General features: G+C 32.6%; 3 protein-coding genes and 1 long non-coding RNA gene across 8 annotated transcripts in view; 1 reads left to right on the forward strand and 3 right to left on the reverse strand.

The window, feature by feature from the left end:
• LOC108567747 (stAR-related lipid transfer protein 13) overlaps window positions 1–5,575 on the reverse strand; it is a 49,104-nt gene extending 43,529 nt beyond the window's left edge. Inside the window, exon 1 of the mRNA XM_017928388.1 lies at window positions 5,380–5,575. The gene's annotated coding sequence lies outside the window, so the exon portion shown is untranslated. The remainder of the gene's footprint in view (window positions 1–5,379) is intronic.
• Window positions 5,576–8,612: 3,037 nt separating this feature from the next.
• On the reverse strand, window positions 8,613–9,792 carry LOC108567729. Its single transcript, XM_017928341.1, has 4 exons — window positions 9,252–9,792; window positions 9,003–9,190; window positions 8,900–8,950; window positions 8,613–8,841 (listed from the first exon to the last, which is right to left on the reverse strand). The coding sequence occupies exons 1-4, from the start codon at window positions 9,436–9,438 to the stop codon at window positions 8,758–8,760; spliced, it is 510 nt and encodes a 169-aa protein (XP_017783830.1). The 5' UTR covers window positions 9,439–9,792; the 3' UTR covers window positions 8,613–8,757.
• Window positions 9,793–11,264: 1,472 nt separating this feature from the next.
• On the reverse strand, window positions 11,265–16,886 carry LOC108567738 (SWI/SNF complex subunit SMARCC2). Of its 5 annotated transcripts, none has more exons than XM_017928370.1 (8): window positions 16,557–16,886; window positions 16,259–16,492; window positions 15,868–16,213; window positions 15,269–15,467; window positions 14,818–14,910; window positions 12,568–13,499; window positions 12,037–12,479; window positions 11,265–11,970 (listed from the first exon to the last, which is right to left on the reverse strand). In XM_017928370.1, exons 1-8 carry the CDS (start codon window positions 16,671–16,673, stop codon window positions 11,368–11,370), a joined length of 2,967 nt encoding a protein of 988 aa, XP_017783859.1. In that variant the 5' UTR covers window positions 16,674–16,886; the 3' UTR covers window positions 11,265–11,367. The 5 variants fall into 5 exon arrangements, with proteins under 5 accessions (XP_017783859.1, XP_017783860.1, XP_017783861.1 ...); XM_017928371.1 differs by having other exon boundaries at window positions 15,868–16,198; window positions 16,557–16,673; XM_017928372.1 differs by having other exon boundaries at window positions 11,266–11,970; window positions 15,958–16,213.
• Window positions 16,887–18,318: 1,432 nt separating this feature from the next.
• LOC108567730 lies at window positions 18,319–19,962 on the forward strand. The gene is made up of 3 exons (XR_001891257.1): window positions 18,319–18,390; window positions 18,626–18,687; window positions 19,848–19,962. It is a non-coding gene; the product is annotated as an uncharacterized LOC108567730 (long non-coding RNA).
• Window positions 19,963–21,308: the final 1,346 nt, after the last annotated feature.

Genomic DNA, 21,308 nt, shown 5'->3' on the forward strand with positions numbered 1-21,308 from the left:
CCGAACTACAATAAAATAGCCTCACCAAATTCGGATAGGAATGAAATATTATTGATGTTGGAATTAGCAATTTAACCTTAATCGTTTAAGATAGGAAATATGAATAATTCTACACATAAATTTCATCCGATAGGAAGATGATATTTATTTAATATAAGTATGATAAAATATGGTTTAAAAAAAAGGTAAGAGTCTGGTATTATCATACTCACGTTTAACTTTGCTGGATTATATGGTATATAAGTATATAAAATTTATACTGGGTTTTTAAAGTTACTGAAAATGGTTTTAGTAAGACCAAGGGTGAAGGTAGGGTTGCTTTTTTTTAGGAAGGGTGATTCTAAGAAAGGTTGCGGTCGTAGGAGAAGGTTCTTGGAAAGCGTTAAGTATAAGATCTCGAGCAATTAGAGTGGGAACGGACGCAAGAACTAAGTAGGTATTAAAGACAATACTAATTAGCCGAAGTGGAACAAGTTGCAATGGCAAATAGATTTTTGTAATTAGAGTAGAGCTTCAGGTAAACTGTGCAGGATAACGAGTAGAAATTTAATAGTCGAAAAGAAAGGATACAACACATGGATGATGAAGAGGATGAAAAATATATATAAAAAAACAAGCTTATATAATATGAAGGCTAATCTTCGCGTATGCGTTTTGAATATGAATGAAGGTAGGGAACAATGATGAAAAGGCAGCCGACGTATGGAAACGCACCGGTAGAGTGGGTGTCCCGAAGAAACAACAAAAGGAGATCGAGCGGGTAAAAGGGAAAGGTGGAGTAGGAGGAGGCGAGGAGTTATATAAGCTAGAAGATAGCGGAAAAAGCGAGATAATAGTGGGTCTGGGCCTCCGATATGGTTTGGAGAAATGGTTATCAAGAGAAATAATGCGTATTATAGCTGGATGTTATCACCGGAAACCCCCCATGGTGCGAGGAACGCAGGACGGTAGTTTTACTGCGATATTTGGGTTAATTCTAATCTATGCGCATAGCTAATCCGTATGCAAATGAGCTACTGCCGTTCCGTACGGTCCACAACGAAAATTTCAAGGAATCACAGAAAAAAATAAGAAAATATGTGTAGCAGCGATGAAGGAAACGAGAAAATCTTCCATCATTCGAGACGATTTGCATAGAGACCGGTGATGCAATTGAATAATATTTGTTCAAACAATTTTTATGCACAAACCACAAATAAATTCTGGTCAAACGCACTTAGTACCTGCATTATGCACGGATAACCAAATTAAGTGTGCTAAAATCTCTCTGTCATAAAATTGTCATAGAAAACAATCAAATGCTTTCTACGTCTATTATAAGCATATTTTTACTACAATTACAAATAATCTTGGGGTGCGAGTACAAAAACAGTGACTCATTTTTTAAATGTTGCAAAATGTTAAGTACAATAAAAAGATCTAAATCGTGAGTAATTAAACATTAATCCATTTTTTCGCGTAGTATGGAGTTGCCTTTCTATTTTGCAGTTTTGGTCATGAATGGTTACGGCGAATCGACAAGTGAGTCAATGGTTTTTAAGTAAGGATTATTAATGAAAAATGGAAGTTGCAGAAAGAAAAAAACAGACATACCATGATTCATGCGTCTTTGGTTATGGGAAACCCAACGATTGTCACAAGCAACCGACAAATTAGTTAATCCATATATAAACAGATATTACTTATTGACTACTCACTATTAGTTTTTATTACATATTTTAAAGTCTATAGAAAATAGCACAAGCAATTGAATAGTTTTGTATGTTTGTTATTCCCAATTAAATTGAATTGCTCATGTTAAAAAAATATTTATAATCAAACGTAATAATTTGTTTAACAAAGTTATAATTATTTAATTAATCTAATAAACAATATGGTCATACAATATGAATGTATTCATGAAACCAATAATAATAACTAAAGTAAAATTTAACAAAACCATAAAAAAATATAAATCAAATACTTTCCAGTTTATGGTATTACTACAAAAATCACCTTTCTATTTTATATTTTTTTCGGTCATGAATGGTAGATTTCTGTTGTTTATTTATATTTTTGGAAGTGAAAATAACGAAAACAAAGAAAATATTTGTATTTGTTATTACCAAGTTCGACAATTGTATTGATTCTAGTTTCATTCAAGAAAAAGTATCGTTTTCTTTTTGTTTTGTTTCGTGCGTTTTTTTTCATGTGTGCGTACGTTCGATTTCATGTTTACCTTTTATTTAGTAAATCAAAACTAATTTCTTTGAATCTGTGCCGTAGAATAAATGGATATATAAATGTATTATGCGTGTGTGTACACCAATTAAAAGGTTCTAAGTGTATAAGAAAAATAAACAGAAATTCAATATTTAGATAAAAAGAAGTGAAGTGATGAGACCTATATAAGTTTTTTTTTTTATATATTTACATTGCAATTTTGAAGTGTCACAAGTTTTTGATTTAGTTGACAAATTAGTTGAAGATGATTCAAAGCAATCTGTTGAAACTCAAAAGATAACTTTAGCAATTTTTTTTTTCAAAGACAAACTTCGTTTATTCTGTATCTTGTGCTGATGCACAATATTTGATATAACATTGGCTAAATATTTGTTTAAATTTTAATTTTCTAGGAAATGTCCAGGATAGAGTATGTCAAAGGACGAATCCTGATAGGTGATACCATCCTGTGTTAATTCAGTTGACGTAGTTGTCTGATTCAGTTGTCTAAGCTTTTCAAAGTTTATAAATTATACAAATATTTTCATTGGTTTTTTTTTTCTTTTTCTTTGAAAGATATTGAAGATTATAAAAATTCATTGGCAATTAATAAACTTCAGAAAAAAAATGAATAAATAATCATGGAACATATGAAATAATATTATGTAATGTAATCATTTGGAATTTAAATTTAAGCAAAATTCTGTCTTTGTATTTGACAAAGCAAGAGATAAAAAAAAAATTCTTCTAAATTCAGTAAGAATTTGCATAAGTTTGACGCCCACCGATTTCGCGTTCTTCGGAAAAGATTATTCGAAAATCTATTACGACAAAAAAAATAGAAAGATTACATAATTAAGGGCAGGTCACAAAAGCAACGTAATCGAAGCACTTGCGAAATTTGTGATTTACATATAAAATGAATTAATTTTCGAGAAGCAAAATTAATTACAAATATGAATAGATTTTGGATGTTTGTGTCTGGCACAAGTTCTATTTCGGAGTTGAACAAACAAGGTCGTATAGTCGTTGAGAGAGCTTTGAAACATCCACTAGGATTTTCTTATTCAACATTCGCTCGACACTTATTTAACATTTGCCATATCCAATTTCGAGTACAAGAAATGCGTCATAAATCACCTTCCTCTCTCTCTCTCACACACACTCACTGTCTTCTCACGTCTTTCTCTCTTGTACCATTCTCTCACTTCAATTTCAAACCGAAGTAAACACCAGTTCAAGCTAATGGTATTTACGAAAACAAAAATCGTAAACAGCGATTCTGCAATTAATCGAGAGAAATATCGTATTGGAAATACGTGCATTATAGCAACACAGGCTGAAATCGTTTTCCTTTGATGCATTGACCAAAAGCCAAAAATAGAAGAGCGCTTGCAGGAAAATATTATTGCCAGACCACCTTTTTATACCAAATAAAAATCCAAAAAAAAATAGTAATAAAAAATTTGTAAGAATAATAAATAATATTTATTTCATAAACTAAGTGCAATAAAATCTATTTTCTTTAAAAACTAAATAATAATAAACATAATTTTCAAGAGTTTTGTTGTGGCTCAACTAATAAATAATTTTCTACTTAAATACAGCTTAAACACCAAAAACTTTAGGTATATGTAACTATGGCTCTTGCTACAAAAAGTCTACTAAATCCATCTAAATCTTAATTTTTATAATGTTATTATTTTTTTTATATCAAAAATAATTTAACGTTCTAATATGGACATGATACGTGTATATTGATATTAAAAAAACAATTTTTGTGAAAAATTATGAAATATTTTTAAATTATAATTTTTTTAATGGTTTACGAATTCTAAGTCATTCTCATTTATTTCGTTTGAAAAATGGGTTTTCACTTTATAAATTAATTTCTTCTCCAGGAAAAGCATGTTGCAATGATTAATGTATTTTTTTATTTAATTTTACATTTTTTTGTCTATAAATATTTATGTAATAGTTGCAATATTTAATATTTCTTATATTGTAAAAAAAATAAATTAAATTTTATTGTATATTGTTTAATAAAATACAAAAAATTCGAAAAATTTTTTAAAAGAAGAAAACTTAAGTTATTATACTTAAAATATGTGTAGTTTTTTTTTAAATGTTAGTTAATTATTTCTGATTGGATTAGGATTACGATTGAAGGTCAGGAAGATATTCCTACTGGTTTAATGTTATAGAAAAATGCAGGACCTCGGTATATAAAGTCGTTTTTGAATACTTAAATATCCAGGACCTCGTTTATACCAACTGAGTGAAGGTTCTTCTACACGTTATAAAACTATCAACGAAAATATAACTTTTTTTTTAACTAATTTCTCATCAAACTGTGGGCAATTACATTGTAATAATTAAAAAAAAAATCACATTGCAACGAACTACGTTTGTTCAATATTATGTTACAAATCTACAAACAAAAGTTCTTTTTTTAATATAAATAAAGAAATATGAATGAACAATTGTAATGTGTTAATGATTATTTTAATATTACAAATTTTGAAAAAAAAGAAGTAGATGTTGAACTTACTGTAAAAAATATCTCTGTTTTAGTAATTTTTCCTGAATAGTAAACAACAACACGTATTTTTCCTTAGAACAGCGAAAAACAACAAAACAAATTAAGCCAGTCGTTGTGTATTATCTTCGATAAGGAAACTTTTCATTTCCATAGAACAAAGCAATTAACATGAACGGAAATGCGATTAGACCGAAGTATTTACTGGAAACTACATTTTTTTTTAAATTAACTGTATATTGAAGATCTTTGTTCGGTGACGATCTTTGAAGATTCATTGTTCTTCTCGAGTTTCATTGAGCATAATAAATTGGCATCAATGGAAGCGCGCGTAAACGCGTTTGTTTTGAAAGTTTTGCTGGAGGAAAAACAAAAAACAGCATTCCTGAAGATTATGTTATCATTAAAGAGAGAGCATTCCTTGAAGGGGCTGGCGATTGCGCAGCGAATGTTAAAAGATTAGGGTTGTTGTAATATGGAAATTTGTTAGTCACACTTTGGAATTGTTATGCAATTGATAGTTTCTGTAATTGCGTAATCCGTGGGGATGAAGTCCAGGGATGGTACAAGCACATCCAAAGAAGTTTGGTAAACAATTGATACATATAAACAATAATAGTAATAATAAAAGCACTCACTGGGCGAAAGGGTTAAAATAATTGGATAGCATTCGATCTAAGTAATACTACTAAATTTGTTCCTTATTTTTTTTTGAGTGTTGTTAATGTTTACTTTTTGTTTTTGAAAAGTTCAAAATCTTGGTTTAGAAAGTGTCCGCGGCGCGCCGAAAATTCGTTTCCCGAACGCTTTTCACGACCTTCACAGCACGATGCATTCCACAGTACTATTTAGTACTACTTAAGTGCTTAACAGTTTCGAACAAGACATGATGGTGTGTGTGCGTGCGTGTGAGTATCCGAGCAGTACCGATTGCGACCGATTTTTTTTTAAATCACAAACATTTGTTTGTGAGCTGCTCAAACGATGAAGTAGGAGGAGGATGAGGAAGAGGTGGAGGAGGAGAATGAGGAAGAGGTGGTGGCGAAGGAGGATGATGAAGAGGAGAGGAGGAGTTGGGTCCTTGGATGCTGTGGGTCCGGGATTCCGGATCGTCGGACCCACGGGACTCGATCCGAGCGAACAAAACATCCTATGTTAATTATGAGACACAAAGGTCAGTCATTGACTGACCGATCGGGGCGCGCACATTAATTAATATCTGCCAAACATGAAATGCTCTTTCTTCCATTTCCAAGAGCGTCGTACAATGTTTTCGATACGTGCTCTTAACCACGCATCTTTTATTTACCACAAGCTATTTATATGCACGAAATAAAATACAAAATACACAGCATTTTGTATTCCTATGCGCCGGAGGCGACAAAAACTGCGTACGGAAACTCCTTAGAAGCAGTAATAATAATACTCGACAAAAATACTCCAAGCAAGATCTTTTTGCTTTCTTTCCTCTTATATTTTTTTTTGATTGATAAATATAGGCCAAAGTTTGCGAATCTATTTATGGACTTATGTATTAAATCTTTGCAGACGCGTCAATATTACCAGTATCAACAGCGCTCCATTCCACGCTAACTGGATCCTAATTTCGGCCAATCTAACTCATTTGCAACTCACTAACTCCCTGTACAGTTACTAAAACAAAATCATACAAACAAACCCATAACCTCCATTGCTTTTCACATAGTTTTCCATTCAAAATTGAAACAACTTTTAGTTATTAACAATTACATTTTAGTATTACTTCGAAGAATTAAGTTTTCATTACGTTTTCATATAATTCATGTATCAATTAGTTTTGCTTTTAATTCGATAATTAATATTTTGTAAACATTGAAAATGTAATTTCATCACTTCTAACTGGAACTCACTTATTATGTCAATGGACCTTTAATACTTCTTCCTATAATATAAATTTATATGAGTAATACTAATAATTAACCGATTTTTTTTTCAATTTAAAAAAAACCAATGGGCATTTTTCTAATTATTTTTAACGTGTTTTCTCATTTTCATCAACACAATTCGAATATACAAAATAAAGACAAAACTATGAGCTTATGGTGATTGCCGTTCTCTTGTAATGAACTGTCAAAGTTCATTATGTAATAATGTCTTCACGTTTAAGGAAGAGTAATTCAATGCAATTACTTGAGAAATTAATAAATCATGTTAGTTTATTTTTGCCTATTTCAGTTCGTCGAAGAATTATTAAATATGTTTAATTTTAAGAAACGTTCGATTATTATTTTTTCTTCCAAACTATAATATTTGTTAGTAATTAACTCCAGTTTAAGCAATTAGTTAGTTAATTAAAACTAGAAAAACAATATAATTGAAGTTTGTTAACAGTTTAACTTAATTAAGTTTGAAAACTCTATACACACACATGTACTTCAATAATTGGTAGGTCGTGTATACTGAATTAAAGTGTTTTGGTGTTTCGTTTCTCTAGAAAATAAGTAACATTTTATTCTAATATTTCGCTTAAGTTATAAGAAATTAATCAAAGGTTTTTACAGTATTTCATTTTATTTTAGAAAATCATCAGTATTGATATGACGTTATGCGGGGACCCGGTGCAAAGTTCCGTAAATTCAATGCTTACGTAAAGGCAAAAATTGGGACAGTTCAAATAAATAATAAATGAGGATTCCTCTTCGGTGCGCTGTTACGCAATCTGTGAACATAAACAAATATTCTTTTGAAGTTTTATATACTTGATAGTTATTTTAGCATCTTCGCGCTTTCCCACTGTATTTAGACATGAGAAATCAAATAATGCTTTCTCTCCTAAATAGACTATCACCATAATCATAACCATAAACCATTTACATTTCAATATGACATTCAGTTATATAAATTCTTTGTTCATAAACATTTATATTTTGATTTAATATGAGACCTATTCTGGGAAAAAAAATGGAAATTTACTCATCAATTTAACGAGCAAATCGTCTCCATTCTTCTAGATTAGGGGTCGGCAAAGTACGACTCGAGAGCCACCTGCTGCTCTTTGGCACTTACGTGTGATATTAACACTTGATAAATTTTATTTTCATATCGAAAGTTGTGGCTCTCAAATAATTATTAAATTGTTATGACTGTTCTAGATTAACATTCAAATCGCTATCACCTATCTAAGTACAATCCACTGCAAACGTTTCTTAACTTTTAAAATTTCTGAGACAAGTAAAACTAAAAATAACTCCACCCTTTATTCAAATTTGAGCAATATTTATATAAAATACATGACCAAATATACACATAATTCTAATTTGAATTCGATAGGCAACTAAATATACACATACAAATATAGTAAGTTTATATAACACCTAAAACTGGCAAGAAAATCCATATTCTAGGTAATGTGATAGGCAACTGTATATACACCTAATTAATGGTTAATATGCATATGGTGTTATATAACTTTAGATGGTACTAATAATGTTAGTATCGGTTAGTACCATTTATTTCAACCAATGACATCTATTATTCTTGTTTGGTTTTCGTTAAAAGGTTTGATTCCAAAATACAGAAGATGAAACGAGGTCGTCTTAATCATAATTTGTATCAAAATACTAATGAGTAATATGTGGTACCATGAACCTAGTCATAATAGCAGAAACTAACTAGATATTAAGAGTAATTAAGATGTATTTTGTACCAAATGAAGATTTCAGATATGCAAAAGTCTAATCATTTATTAATTGAAATGCTAATAGTCATTTAATGACTTGAATAAATTTTGTAAAATGGGAATTAGAAAAAAAAGGATTTACTTTTAAATAAAAATATATTTAAACAGAAAATACATTTGTATATATATATAAAATTATGTATAAAAATGGACGGATAATTGTAAATAATATCAGACATATACCACATTTCCATATGTAGTGAAGCTGCACTAAACTTAAATCAAAATTATCATAACTTGAATTAATAAAGCATTATAAACTTTACAAACATAATATGCATTTAGTAGAAGCTTGCCACTACGGATAGAGTAGTTCAATATTTGGTGCTTGGAGTTGCGCTACAACTTTGTACTGAGAATAAACAACAAGCCAGCAGTAGATCTAAAATAAATGAGGTCATATTAGTTTGTTTTATTTCATTTAAAGGCAACCAACTTACATTATATGCCATCCAGGTCCAATTGACCAGTGTATATAGTACACTATCAAGCTAAAAGTAAATAATTAGTATGATATTTTCTCGTTGATAGGTAACAACTTACATATATGTAATAGCCACCAAGCAGCCATAATCCAAATATCAACTGGAATGCAATAAGAAGCCCAAAACCTGTGATCCAAGGGATCATCAAACCACGATTCATGATTTTCACACCCATAACTAACAGACATGCTGATGCTATGAGGAAAATGAAAAACACCAGAAGCAGACCCCCAATCACTTGCATAGCTACATACAGAATATTAAATTAATTAATGTTTACATACAAGAAACAAAAACAGGGACTTACAGAATCTGACATCAGCTTCAAACAGTGGATTGTATAGCTGGGTTGAATCTCCACCAGTCATATCAAATATGATGAAAGTCATCAACACAATGCTTACAGCCACTGTGTAAAGACTTATGGCTTTTATACCAGATTTAAGGTTGTCTGTCCAAATACATGGAGACCAGCAGGAATTTAACAAAACCATGTTTTAATTTCAATGAACACAACGTTACTCAGTTGATTGGCACTAATTCGACACACCCACTTCTATTCACTGTTTTGCTTTGGTCTTCTTAACCAAAACCCCCACTTTCACCGGATTATTCAAGATATATTGTAAAAATAAATTGTCTGCGGATATGATTCATTTGCAGGTAAATTATATTGCTTTTTCTAACGAAGTTTTAGCATTGTTTGTTTTTGGACTACGTCACTTAACATGCATCAATGTGCATCAGCTAACATCTAAAGACGAAGCCTTCGATGTTCCACCTTGCGACAAAGATTTCAATTACAGTTTACGATCTCTTAACGTACGTGACGACATAACGCTTTCTAAACATTGTACGTTCGTGCGAACACGTTTATTATGCATGTTAAGAAAAAAATGCTATGTTTCAAATATTTCCACTGAGATTATAACGGTATAAACAAATTTATGTTTTGTATTGCTATGTTACCATAGTTACTGTGTGTACGTTACTATAAGTACATATACGAATTTATCCATACACTATACATTTAACTACTTTTGATAATTTATTGAAAATCTATATCATATGTTCGTACGAATGAAAATTACGAGGAATAATAACCCAAACATGATTGACTTGCACAGTGCAAGTGCGGGGCTAGAGCAAAAATAATTTTGGGGCGCAAAAAAAAAACATAAAAACGGAGCGCAGCCTAAATGTTTGGTGCAGGCTCACGTTCGTGCCTGCCGGTTCGCATAAGGCTACAGGGCCCAGGCCCTGGGTCTAAGGACAGCTCTGGACTTGCAACATAAATATTACATATTCATATTAACTATACATTTATTGAATGCTTATTATATAGAATGTCGAATTAAAACTAGATTAATCTAATAATAATCTAAAAATTAATAATTTCCTCAAACAACTCAAGTAATAAATTGTATATTTCTAATTTTAAAGAAATGACATTCATAATTACAAATATTTTTTATTCATATATACTGAAAGATTAATTAAACTTATCGAATTATCTTATTCCAAGAATAAAATATCTTTACTCATGTATTGTATACACATATTACATATCATTATTATGTTGTATGAAATTTATAGATATCTATTGATAAACATCCATGTAGGTTAATGCTCGGAATATAGTCCCAAATATAAACTTTACCAAAATAAGTTTAGACAAATTTTAATCGACATTAGTTTCCTTATACTTTTAATTATTTTTTACTATTAAGAGGACATGGGTCATTCTTACATTTATGTATACTTCAATACTACTAATACTACAAATATATGATATAAAAACTATAGTTGTATTTCAATCAAGTGCAATATTTGTTAAAATAAAAATAATTATTTTATTATAGACACGTTTCTTAATTTCTCTTTACAAAAAATCATAATTATGTATTTGTTATGCAATTAACAAATTAGTTCACTAACGTAAGCGAAAATACCGATTAGATACACTGGCAAAAATATACAGATGCCATGTGCAAATGAGAAAAAGAAAATTGCTTAACTATTGATAACTAATTAAATACGATCTCTATATTATTTGCATTCAGTAAAAACATTGAAATTGCAACACACAAAACAAATAAAAGTTTACTTATCAACTTAGTTGTATATATTATGTACACTACGCATTTACCACGCCTAAAATTACAAGGAATAAAAATAAACTATAGATGTCACTTATACTAATAAGAAAAATGAAATAAAATTAGTTCTGTTCATAATATTAATTTGTTTTGTAAAATTTCTCATAATAATTGTAAAATAATCAATATAAACAATCAATGTCTATGCAAAACAATCAAATATAGTATATATGAATAAAAAAAATAATAAAATTGTATGACCGACGTGGGAAACACAGATAGAAATTAATTAAAACAGTTGGAAAGTAAAATAAATTCCGTTAATTAAATGTGGTGATGCGGCGGAGCCGGAGACGCTACGGCGGCAGCTTGAGGAGACGGCGGCGTCGGGGTGGAATTTGGTCCAGTTTCAGAGGATGAAGTGTGCGACGCAGCAGGCTGCTGCTGAGGCCATTGTTGCCCTTGCTCTGCCTGCATCCTCTGATGGGCCTGTTGTCTCGCCCTGAATTCGGCAGCCTTCAGTTGCTCCAAATGGAATTGTTGTCTTTCAGTGATAAGCTGTTGCCTCTGGTATTCAAGTCCCTCGCGTTCCCGTTCCATAGTCGTCTCCAGTTCCTCGAAGTGTCTTAGCTTAATCTCTAATTTTTTCATCTGCGTTTCAACCAGCAAGGCAACCAGAGACTTGATCTTCCGTTCTTCGACAGCTGCTAGGTGCTTTGCCTTGACGGCGGCTGCAGCTAATGCTGCGGCGGCGGCGCTTTGCATTTCACTGTCTCTGACTACCTTTTCCGGCTTCACGTCGGCCGTATCTAATTTATCGTCCTTTTCATCCTGAGATTCCACCTTCATGACCTTGTCTTCGGGTTTCTCATCGGCGCTCTCGATTCCGTTCTTTTTCTGATCTTCAACTTTCTCGTCCTCTTTACCCTGATAACCAAATAAAAACAATTATGAATAAACCTTGCATAAATAGTATGCTTTTATATTAAATACCTCTTCTTTCTTGATCTTATTTTCATCTTCTTCTTTCTCAGGCACAGTTCCCGCAATACCACTCAACGCTAACCCGGCGGCTGGATCGTATTTACCATCAGTGGAGGATGCTTCTACATTTTTCAGATGAGCATCCATTAGGACAGCGGGAACTTCATCTTTGATACTTGCGAATTCATTCATTGCTGATTTAGCGGCCGCAGCGGCAACGCGTGGATCCACAATTGATGCAAGGAAAGCGACTGTGGACATGATTGGGTTACCAGCTTTGCTGAACGGAATAGGTTGGTATGCAAGCGGTCCCAATGCTCCTCCGGCTTCAGGATCTTCTAAATAGGGATCCTCGATTGGTAGGCGGAGAAAATGCAGAATGCACTCGTCCTGTGTACGGGAACCGACGTGCTCGCAGACTTTGTTCCAATCATCTTTGTACATTTCCAAACCTAAAAGAAGTTATCATTAACATTTGTTATCTCAGGTCATTCATCGAATTGGTTTATAGGTGATCTTATGGATGTATTTATAACGTACCTTCTAAGAGAAGTAATGTTTCCTGTTCTGTCCAATCCCTGGCTAAGGAAGCAGCGCTTTTGTTCTTCAGCGCACCTGGTTTCTTCGAGTATTGGTCTAGTTTCAGACCAAAGCTTGATATTGATTCTATATTTTCAGTTTTCTTGATTTCCTGCGCTCTGTCCAAGTCAAGAAGTGTTTTAGCGGCACTCGGCTGAGGAGTCTTTGGCGGATTAACCGGCTGTAAACCCGATGGGGTATCTGAGAGGATATGGAAATGAGACGTCGGTGGTGGCCCTATTGGCGTCGGTCTCGATTCCGTATCAACCTGATAATTTATCAGACCCCATTGCTCTAGAAATGCATGAACTCGCATTATAGCGCATACATCACCAGCCAGGTTTCTCCTACAAGCCGTGCTGGTAATATACTCAGTTGGGTTAAGCCTGTATGTGTCTACCATAAAATTCCGGTAAGCCAAGTAAATCTCCGGTGTCTTCGATTTATTTTTGCCGTTGAAAAACTCGGGAAGCGCTCTTTTCTCGACCTCATGAATCGAATTATAATCAAACCATGAAGAATATGACGGTACAATTATATGATGCGTCTGCTCAGTCACATTATCTTCCTGCCCTTCGTCTTGCGTCGTTGTATCGGAATTCTTTCCGGTTTGGGAATCCTCACAACGTTCCTCAGTATCATCCATGTCCGTGATGGAACCTCCCTTCAAAGGTTGCAACTCGTGATCCTTTTTACCTAATTGCGCCGACGTCGAAGGATTCACCTCTAGCACGTTCGGTTCTGGTGGTGGATCCTCCATCTCCTTCGTTAGATCTTCCGATTCAGCATCCTCTGGCCTAGTTTTCTTCCCAACCGCTGGACTTCTGCCGCTTTTCCTCTTTCCGCCCTTCATCTGTGGTGATGGCGATCTCTTCCGTTTTCCAGCTTTCTTTCTATCGATTTAGAATTTTGGGAAAATTGGGAGAATAGAGAAAGAGAAAAAAATAAAAGATGTTTTAAAAATACGTAGTGACTGCTTATTAAAAAAATTAAATTAATAAAAAAAAATGGACAACACAAAATATAACATATATACTTGAAAGTTAACTTACGTGTTTGGTTTAAACAAAAATGTTGAAAGAAAAACAAACTTAAGAAACAAACACAATAAGTACAATACATAAAAACATAAACAACAAGTGTACAAAAAGAGGCTGATTTGAATTAGAATGAAGAATATGCATACAAAAAATATATCAATTTTGCCAAATTGTATATAAATAAATAAGCGCAATTTCTTCTACTGAAACTTGAAACGTTCACTTCTCTGTACCTCATGCTCAGTATTCCTTAACCATTCGCAAATCAATAACATTATGTTACTATTTAGAGCGAAGATCGAAATACTCATGCTATACATATTTAATCCCCTTAATACAATACACCAAAATTGTAGTACAAAAGCCTATAATTTTCCATTCCATTGTACACAAAGGAAATTATTTTTACTTAGACAATGATATTAATTATGCAAGAAACTCAACATATTTTCTATCTATCGTTGATTATGTTCTCAGTACTATACAGGGTATATCTGAAATATTTATCCTGCAATTTAGAAGTTTTGAATTGTCTTTGCAATATAAAACTTTCATAACATTCTCCCTCATCAAATAATATTTAATAGACATATTTTACCGCTTATTTTAAAGTGGGATTGTTTCTGTTTACGATTAATAAATAATAGAGAAGGTTGAATTCAAGTCGTATTTGGCGGGAAATATTCAATAAAAGAATTTCCCGCTTTTGTATGGTCTTGAAGACGGTAATATACTTTTGCGTTGATAAATACTGGTTATTTGTAACAATTGAAAAGTATAAAACAATTTACTGGAAACATATTGAATTGTATTATGTAATCATATTAGGTATTACTTGGCATATCAGATACACCCTGTACATCTATAAACAAGGTGTGATGCAAGAAAAATAAAGTGTGCAACATTCAAGTGTTACAAAAGATGCAAGTTTCAACGTGATTATTACAAAAAAATAATAATAAATAAAACGCAACTCCTTTTGCCAATAACGGAGTCACGTGTTTCAACCATCCCTTGATTCCATAATCTACAAGACAGCAATCTTGCAATAAGCGAAAAAATAATGTGTATATATATGTAAATAATAAATAAATAAAATTTGCGCACATGCCAAAACTAGATGACGAGAGGTACTAAGTAGCAGGGGGTTGTATATAATATTTGTTCTAACATAGATGAACAAAAGTGCTCATGTTGCTCAGCAAAGTCCTGGTTGTTCCATCTGTTGCAAAGATTTGAGCATTCAGCCATTTCTTTGTCACCCCTGAAAATAAACCCCAAATTTAGTAAAAAATTGTCGATTGTACATAATACAGGCACATCGAGTCTAAAGAGAAAAAAAAGAAGTTTTCGCACAGAAACGAAAACTCTTTTTTTTAATTTCATGGTAGAGTTTGCTTTTACTTAGTTTTTCTTCAATGCCGATATACTTTCAGTTTATTTACACATCATATTCTCGCTCGCTGTTCAATTATCATTTTCATAATTCTGACTTTACTCAGAATAGTTATATAAACAAATTTCAATGAGTACGTCTTAATTTCGGAAATTCGAAAAGTGCATCAAGCGTGACACTATTTACATACAAACATTACCACACCCAAATTCATCAACGAACTTACTTGTTCTTATCCGGATCACCCATTGGGTTCATCAGGTCTTCAACAGAGAGCCGGAGCTTATGTGTTTTCTTTCTACCAGTTTCGTCGACCTCGTAGTCTTCTTCGCTCATCCATTCGTTGTATTGATCAGAATCCACAAGCCACGTGGAAGAAACACGCCAGGTACCCGTGTGCAGAGGTGGAGTTTCTGTTGACATTCCTAAAGAACACAAGTATCGTAAATATAGAATGCATTGCATATCCGTGGATCTTTACCAAACTTAGTTGTCTTATGAATTCTATCACTTAAACCTTATTAATGGTGAATTTGTGCCAAAAAAATGTTGTTGTACAATAAAGCCAATGAAAGGTTTTAGAAGGAATTACGTTTAGATAACACTTACGCATTTGTCAAAGACAAAAGTTAATCAGGTGTGTGAGTAACAAATTCATACATCAAGTTATACACATAAACAATGGAGGATGTTAGTAGGATTTATTTTGTATATTAAAATATACAATTTTTATTATTTGGCCTGGAGTAGTTAGTTATTTGTTAATCCATTTGCAAAAGCAGTGCCAAGGCCTTAGAATAATATTTAAAATTATATATTTATTACCTTCTAGAGCACCCTCAACATTTACCCAGGTATCATATGAATCTGGGAAATAATACCAGTGCATCATGATCATTTTATCTTGTCTCATACCAGGTCTGGCATATTCCTCTTCTAGTGGGTCACAGTGTGGATAAAGAATGTGGGTAGCACTCATCTCAGATTCAACAACTTGGCCATTCCTCTTCTTAATAATATCCTTCAATTTCATTGCAAGATTTTTGTCAATTTCTGGCTTAACATAGATCACAGGCAAAATATACAATTTATTCTGGACCAATGTTTTCTCCATCATTTGAAACATTTCTATCAAGGATGATATCCTAGCTGGGGTCTGCAAACAAGGATCCTTTTGTTATCATGAATACTGATTGATACAATAGCAACTACTTACTTTGGCAGCTTGAAATTCAAATCTTCTCCAGCCCTGTTCCATTTTAAACCTGTAAGCTGTACTCAACATATAACAGAGTGCACCGCCAGGTTTAAAATCCATGAAATATTTCACTGGTATCCTAGACATTGTTGGTTTCTGTATGTTCTTTCCCAAGTTGTCTTCTTGGAATTGTAGCATTTGAATTATTAACGAAGATAATGATTTGTTTGTTGGAGGATCTGACTGAATAAACTGTAAAACAAACAATCATATTTAGCATAAGATATCCAATGATGAACATCATAGTATTGCAAACCTTTTTCGCGGTCTTTTGAAGCCATAGTTTTACCACCTCCAAGGCACTCAGCGTCTCGGGGGATTCAAAATATTTTACGTTTGGACTGCCGTCCTTCTTTGGGCCGAAGGCAATCATCTTCACTGGTCACAATAACAACAATAAAACTCGCGCCCCGGATATCACGAATTTATAGAAAAATATAACACAAGCATTAATGAAGAATCGACATTACCACATTATACACAGGACAACTGCATATTGTCCACAGGTTTGAATAAAATAAAATTTGTTAACGTTTTCGGTAAAATGGCGACATCAGGCGCCGGCAAGCCACAAAGCGGTACTGAAACAATCCTACCAACTGCAACGTAGCATCATTGGTTAGGTATTATACATGATGATACATGCGTGGTTTAACTTCTAGTTTTAGTAGTACATTTGTACCAACTTCACATCAATTGAAATTCAATAATATTTGAAAATCTTGTAAGCTAAATATATCAATATTTATAATACCAAGTCTCATTTTTTAGTAAATCATAACAATTTACCAATAACATAAACAAGTAATTGTACGAAATACCTCTGAAGTATATTCGGTTGCCTATCTACAATCTTTAAAGAAAATACTTAGAATGTATTCGTATCTCATTTTTATTATGTTAGTGTCTTACTTAATATAATATATATATTTTTATTTAATTTATTGTCAACATTTGTGTCTTTATGCTATTATTATACTTTAATTCAATGGTAGATTTGGGTATAGCCTTTATGGGCACCATTCAATCAATAGTAGAAATTGGAAAAAGAAGTGAATAGGATTTTCTTAAAAATCGCTATTTCGTAAATTACGTAACTTTTGTTGCGGGGGCCACCCTTACGCAACTTTTTATGAAACAATGATTTTTGTGATTTTCTTCAGTTTTTCTTGAATTTCTCGACAGCCCCTTAACATAATTACACGCATCTTCGTGCTGTAGTGCAGTGATTCTCAAACTTTAAGAATCACTATTCTAAGGTATCATATAAAATGAAGTTTGAAGCATAATTTTAAAAAAAACTTTGGAATTTTCTTAAATACTTCAAATTAAGAAAATTCAGGTACATTTACTGAAATTTAAGTAATATGTGCCAAAATGTAGCAAATTATTTAATAAATTAAAGTTAAATGAATTCAGATATTTTTTATTGGTGAATCCTCCTGAACTATATAAAGACTATGGATTTTGGACATCCAATTAGATCTTCCTATTTTTTTTCTTCCTCCTGCATCTTCCCTCTAGGAAGAGCCACTACCATTTAGCTACGTATCTTCGTAATTAAGGAGTTCTACTTTACTTGGAGACTATCATGTGAAATACAAGAGATGACAAATCGAACCGAGTTAATATGCAACCAAATTTACTTCGCCGATAGTTAATTTACAAATGGGAACTTTGCTGTTGTTAATTAATTTTATCAGTATTAACATAATTCTTGGATCTTGTTCTGAAAGTAAGCTCTTTTCTGCAAAAAAGTTTGTCTGAGTTCTTAGTTCTTCTTCTCTCCTTCGATTTAGCTAGTGTTCTTTGACAATATTTCACCTGACACATCTACTCTTTTCCTTTTATTATTCAAGAGAAGTTAAGTTTTGTTGATGTTTTAGATGTTGTAAGAAACTAAATCATCATAAAAAATCCTAACTTTGTTGCGCCATCTTTTGAAAGATTGAATTATTTATTATATTGTTTGGATGAGGTTTGCTACCAGTTGGAAGGGGAATCCCCTTTCTTTCCATTTCGGCCAGTGAACATCGTTTAAGAGTGCATTTAACTAAATTGTATTTTTAACCCTTCCAGGACCCTTCACAGTAAGCATTTAGTATTTGCCCCTTTGTTTAGAATTAATTGTATTAGAATAGCATAGCAAAAGGGCCAATACTTATGTTGAAATGTAAAAGTACAGCAAGCGTCCTGGAAGGGTTAAGGCAAGAGTGATAGAGTATCCTGCACAAATAGTATATTAAGGGAAAAGAGCTTCCCTTAAAATACCATAATTGTTGCAAACTACGTTAGTTGTACATAATTCCTGCATAAATATCTTAGGAGCTGAAACATTTCCTCATGTAAACCTGTGCGAAGCACTGCTTATAATCATTGTCAAATAGGTATGTGTTACACAAAATTTTAAATTATAGATGTAAGTTTTTCAATGGGCATTTTGCAATCAAAATTCTAAGATTTCAGGGAATTTATTGGGTTGCACATTCAATAATGCATATATGGTTCACATAATACTTGTCCTACTTGTTTTATCAACAAATACCTAGTATTCTTCTTTCACAATGGTGAGGATTCATATCTAACTTGACTGTTAACACCAGCAAAGATAATTAATATACCATTAAATAATGCTATAAGCACATTTTTGATCGAGTGCATCTACATTAAGTCTCATTATGGAATTGTATGATATCAGTTTTTATTTTGTATTTTCATTCACAGTATTTTTGTGGTGCATATTGAATATCATAATTACTGATTTCCACTGTTATCACTTAGAAATCCAAGTATTGAAGAAGTATCAAGTATCAAGAACGTATTTGCTATGGATGCGTCATCTTGGGATAACAAAAATCGTAATGTTGTAAGATTAGTTTCTCGCGAACTGTTGTTCCGTGCAAGAGTATTCCGTAAGGACTATAAATTTTGGAAATCCTATTTGAAAATCCTTTTATTTTAATGCATTTTTCTTGCGTTGTTACGCCATCTTTTGCAGTTTTGAGTTTGCAGTTTGAGTTGGAGGGGGATTCCCCTTGGCAACCATTTTAGAAAATTGCTGTGAATTGGTGAAGCCGACGTGAGAGTGGTTTTAAGTGAATTCTTATATTTTTAACCCTTCTAGGACAATGTGGAAATTATTTTCGGGGGTAGCGTTTGCAACTAATTGTATTAGAACAGTAAAAGTTCGCGGTTACAACACAAATCTGTGTTGAATGTAAAAAATACGTCGCACATTCTAGAAGGCTTAAATTAAACATAAGTGATATAAATATCTTGTACAAATGGTATGTTATGGGCATAGAGTTGCCCATAATATATCATAGTAAGCTACTTGTACAAAAACCTTAAGAAGACTGCATCAACATCTTAGGAGTCTAAACAGATCCTGATCAAAACCGCTGTCAACCATATGCATAATAGTAAATCATGTATCTAAGTCGATGAGTGCTTTGCACAAAAAAAATCTTTAGATATAACCTGAATAATGCTTCCAGTCAATAAGATTTTCAGTGTCAGATTTTTATTTGCTTTATTCACATTTCAGGTTGACTTCGAAGGATGGACCTATGACATGGAGCTGGGTGGGATGTGTCAATGGGACAGGAGCCAATTTTACCTCTAAAGACACCAATTCTTTGCCATATTGCAACATATTCATGAAAGCTGTAAGTATTTTTCTATTTCTGGTAGAAAATTTGTACATGTTTAGGAAGGTCTTTCACAATTAACGCAAAATGTATTACTTTACATACATTTCAATTTATATATATAATGAGATATTCTTAATAGTTTTGACAAAAACATGAGTAAAGTACATTTCTTGTTTTATCAAAGAATACCTAAAAATTTTTTTTCTCAATGGTGAGGATTCATATCCAACTCTACTGTTAACACCAGAGAGCACAATTAATATGCAATCGATCAAAGCTATTGGCACATTTTGATCAAGTGCATCCATATCTACTTTAGTCTCATTATGGAATTGTATATCAGGAATTATATATCATTCACAGTACAAGTATGGTGCATACTGTATATCAGAATTACTGACTTCCTCTGTTGTTTCACTTGAAAATCCAAAAATTGATGATTACCTTCACCCATTTGTAGAACTTATGAGTCAACAAAAATAGTTATGTTGTAAAAGTAGTTCTTCGCAAACTGTTTTTCTGTGCAAGAGTATTCTGTAAAAACTATATATTGGAAATCCAATTTGATGTCGAAGCGAGCATTCTACCACTGATCTTGATGTCGAAGTAAATCCTCATATTTTAATGTACATTTTTCGTTTTGCGTTTTACGCCATCATTTGTAAGCTTGAGTTATTAACTATTGTAGTAATGAGGTTTACCACCAGTTGCTAGGGGATTCCCCTTGGCCTCCATTTTAGGAAATGGCTGTGAATTGGTGAAACTTGTGTGAGGAGTGGTTTTCAGTGATTACTAGTATTTTTAACCCTTCTAAGACAGCGTGGAGATTATTTTCGGGACTATCGTTAGAAACTAATTGTATTAGAATAGTAAAAGTACGCGGTTACAATAAAAAAATTTGTTGAAATGTAAAAATACGTCGCACGTCCTAGAAGGGTTAAGTTAAGCAAAAGTGATATAAATATCTTGTACAAATGGTATGTTATGGGCATAGAGTTGCCCATAATACATCATAGCAAGCTATTTACATATGTTACAATATGGCATAGAATTGGCTCCTTATTCCCATTGACACATCCCATTCAGCTCCATGTCATAGGTCCATCCTTCGAAGTCAACCTGAAATGTGAATAAAGCAAATAAAAATCTGACACTGAAAATCTTATTGACTGGAAGCATTATTCAGGTTATATCTAAAGAATTTTTTGAGCAAAGCTCTCATCGACTTTGTTACATGATTTACTATAATGCATACCGATCTATCAATTATTATATTGCAATGGTGTTGACAATGGTTTTCAACAGGAACTGGTTTGGCTCCTAAGATGTTGATGCAGTCTTAAGATTTTTGTAAA

Source organism: Nicrophorus vespilloides, unplaced genomic scaffold (genome assembly GCF_001412225.1).
Source record: "Nicrophorus vespilloides isolate i.1.1-1 unplaced genomic scaffold, Nicve_v1.0, whole genome shotgun sequence".
NCBI lineage: Eukaryota > Metazoa > Arthropoda > Insecta > Coleoptera > Silphidae > Nicrophorus > Nicrophorus vespilloides.

Excerpts from the sequence above, each read along its gene's own strand:
- LOC108567729 (XM_017928341.1), bottom strand. The coding sequence starts at position 9,438 with ATGGTTTTGTTAAATTCCTGCTGGTCTCCATGTATTTGGACAGACAAC. Across the intron at positions 9,191-9,251 it reads TGAAGCTGATGTCAGATTCT|CTATGCAAGTGATTGGGGGT; the intron begins GTAAGTCCCTGT and ends TTCTGTATGTAG. Across the intron at positions 8,842-8,899 it reads GGACCTGGATGGCATATAAT|ATCTACTGCTGGCTTGTTGT; the intron begins GTAAGTTGGTTG and ends CATTTATTTTAG.
- LOC108567738 (XM_017928370.1), bottom strand. The coding sequence starts at position 16,673 with ATGATTGCCTTCGGCCCAAAGAAGGACGGCAGTCCAAACGTAAAATAT. Across the intron at positions 14,911-15,268 it reads GGTGATCCGGATAAGAACAA|GGGTGACAAAGAAATGGCTG; the intron begins GTAAGTTCGTTG and ends GTTTATTTTCAG. Across the intron at positions 12,480-12,567 it reads AACATTACTTCTCTTAGAAG|GTTTGGAAATGTACAAAGAT; the intron begins GTACGTTATAAA and ends AACTTCTTTTAG.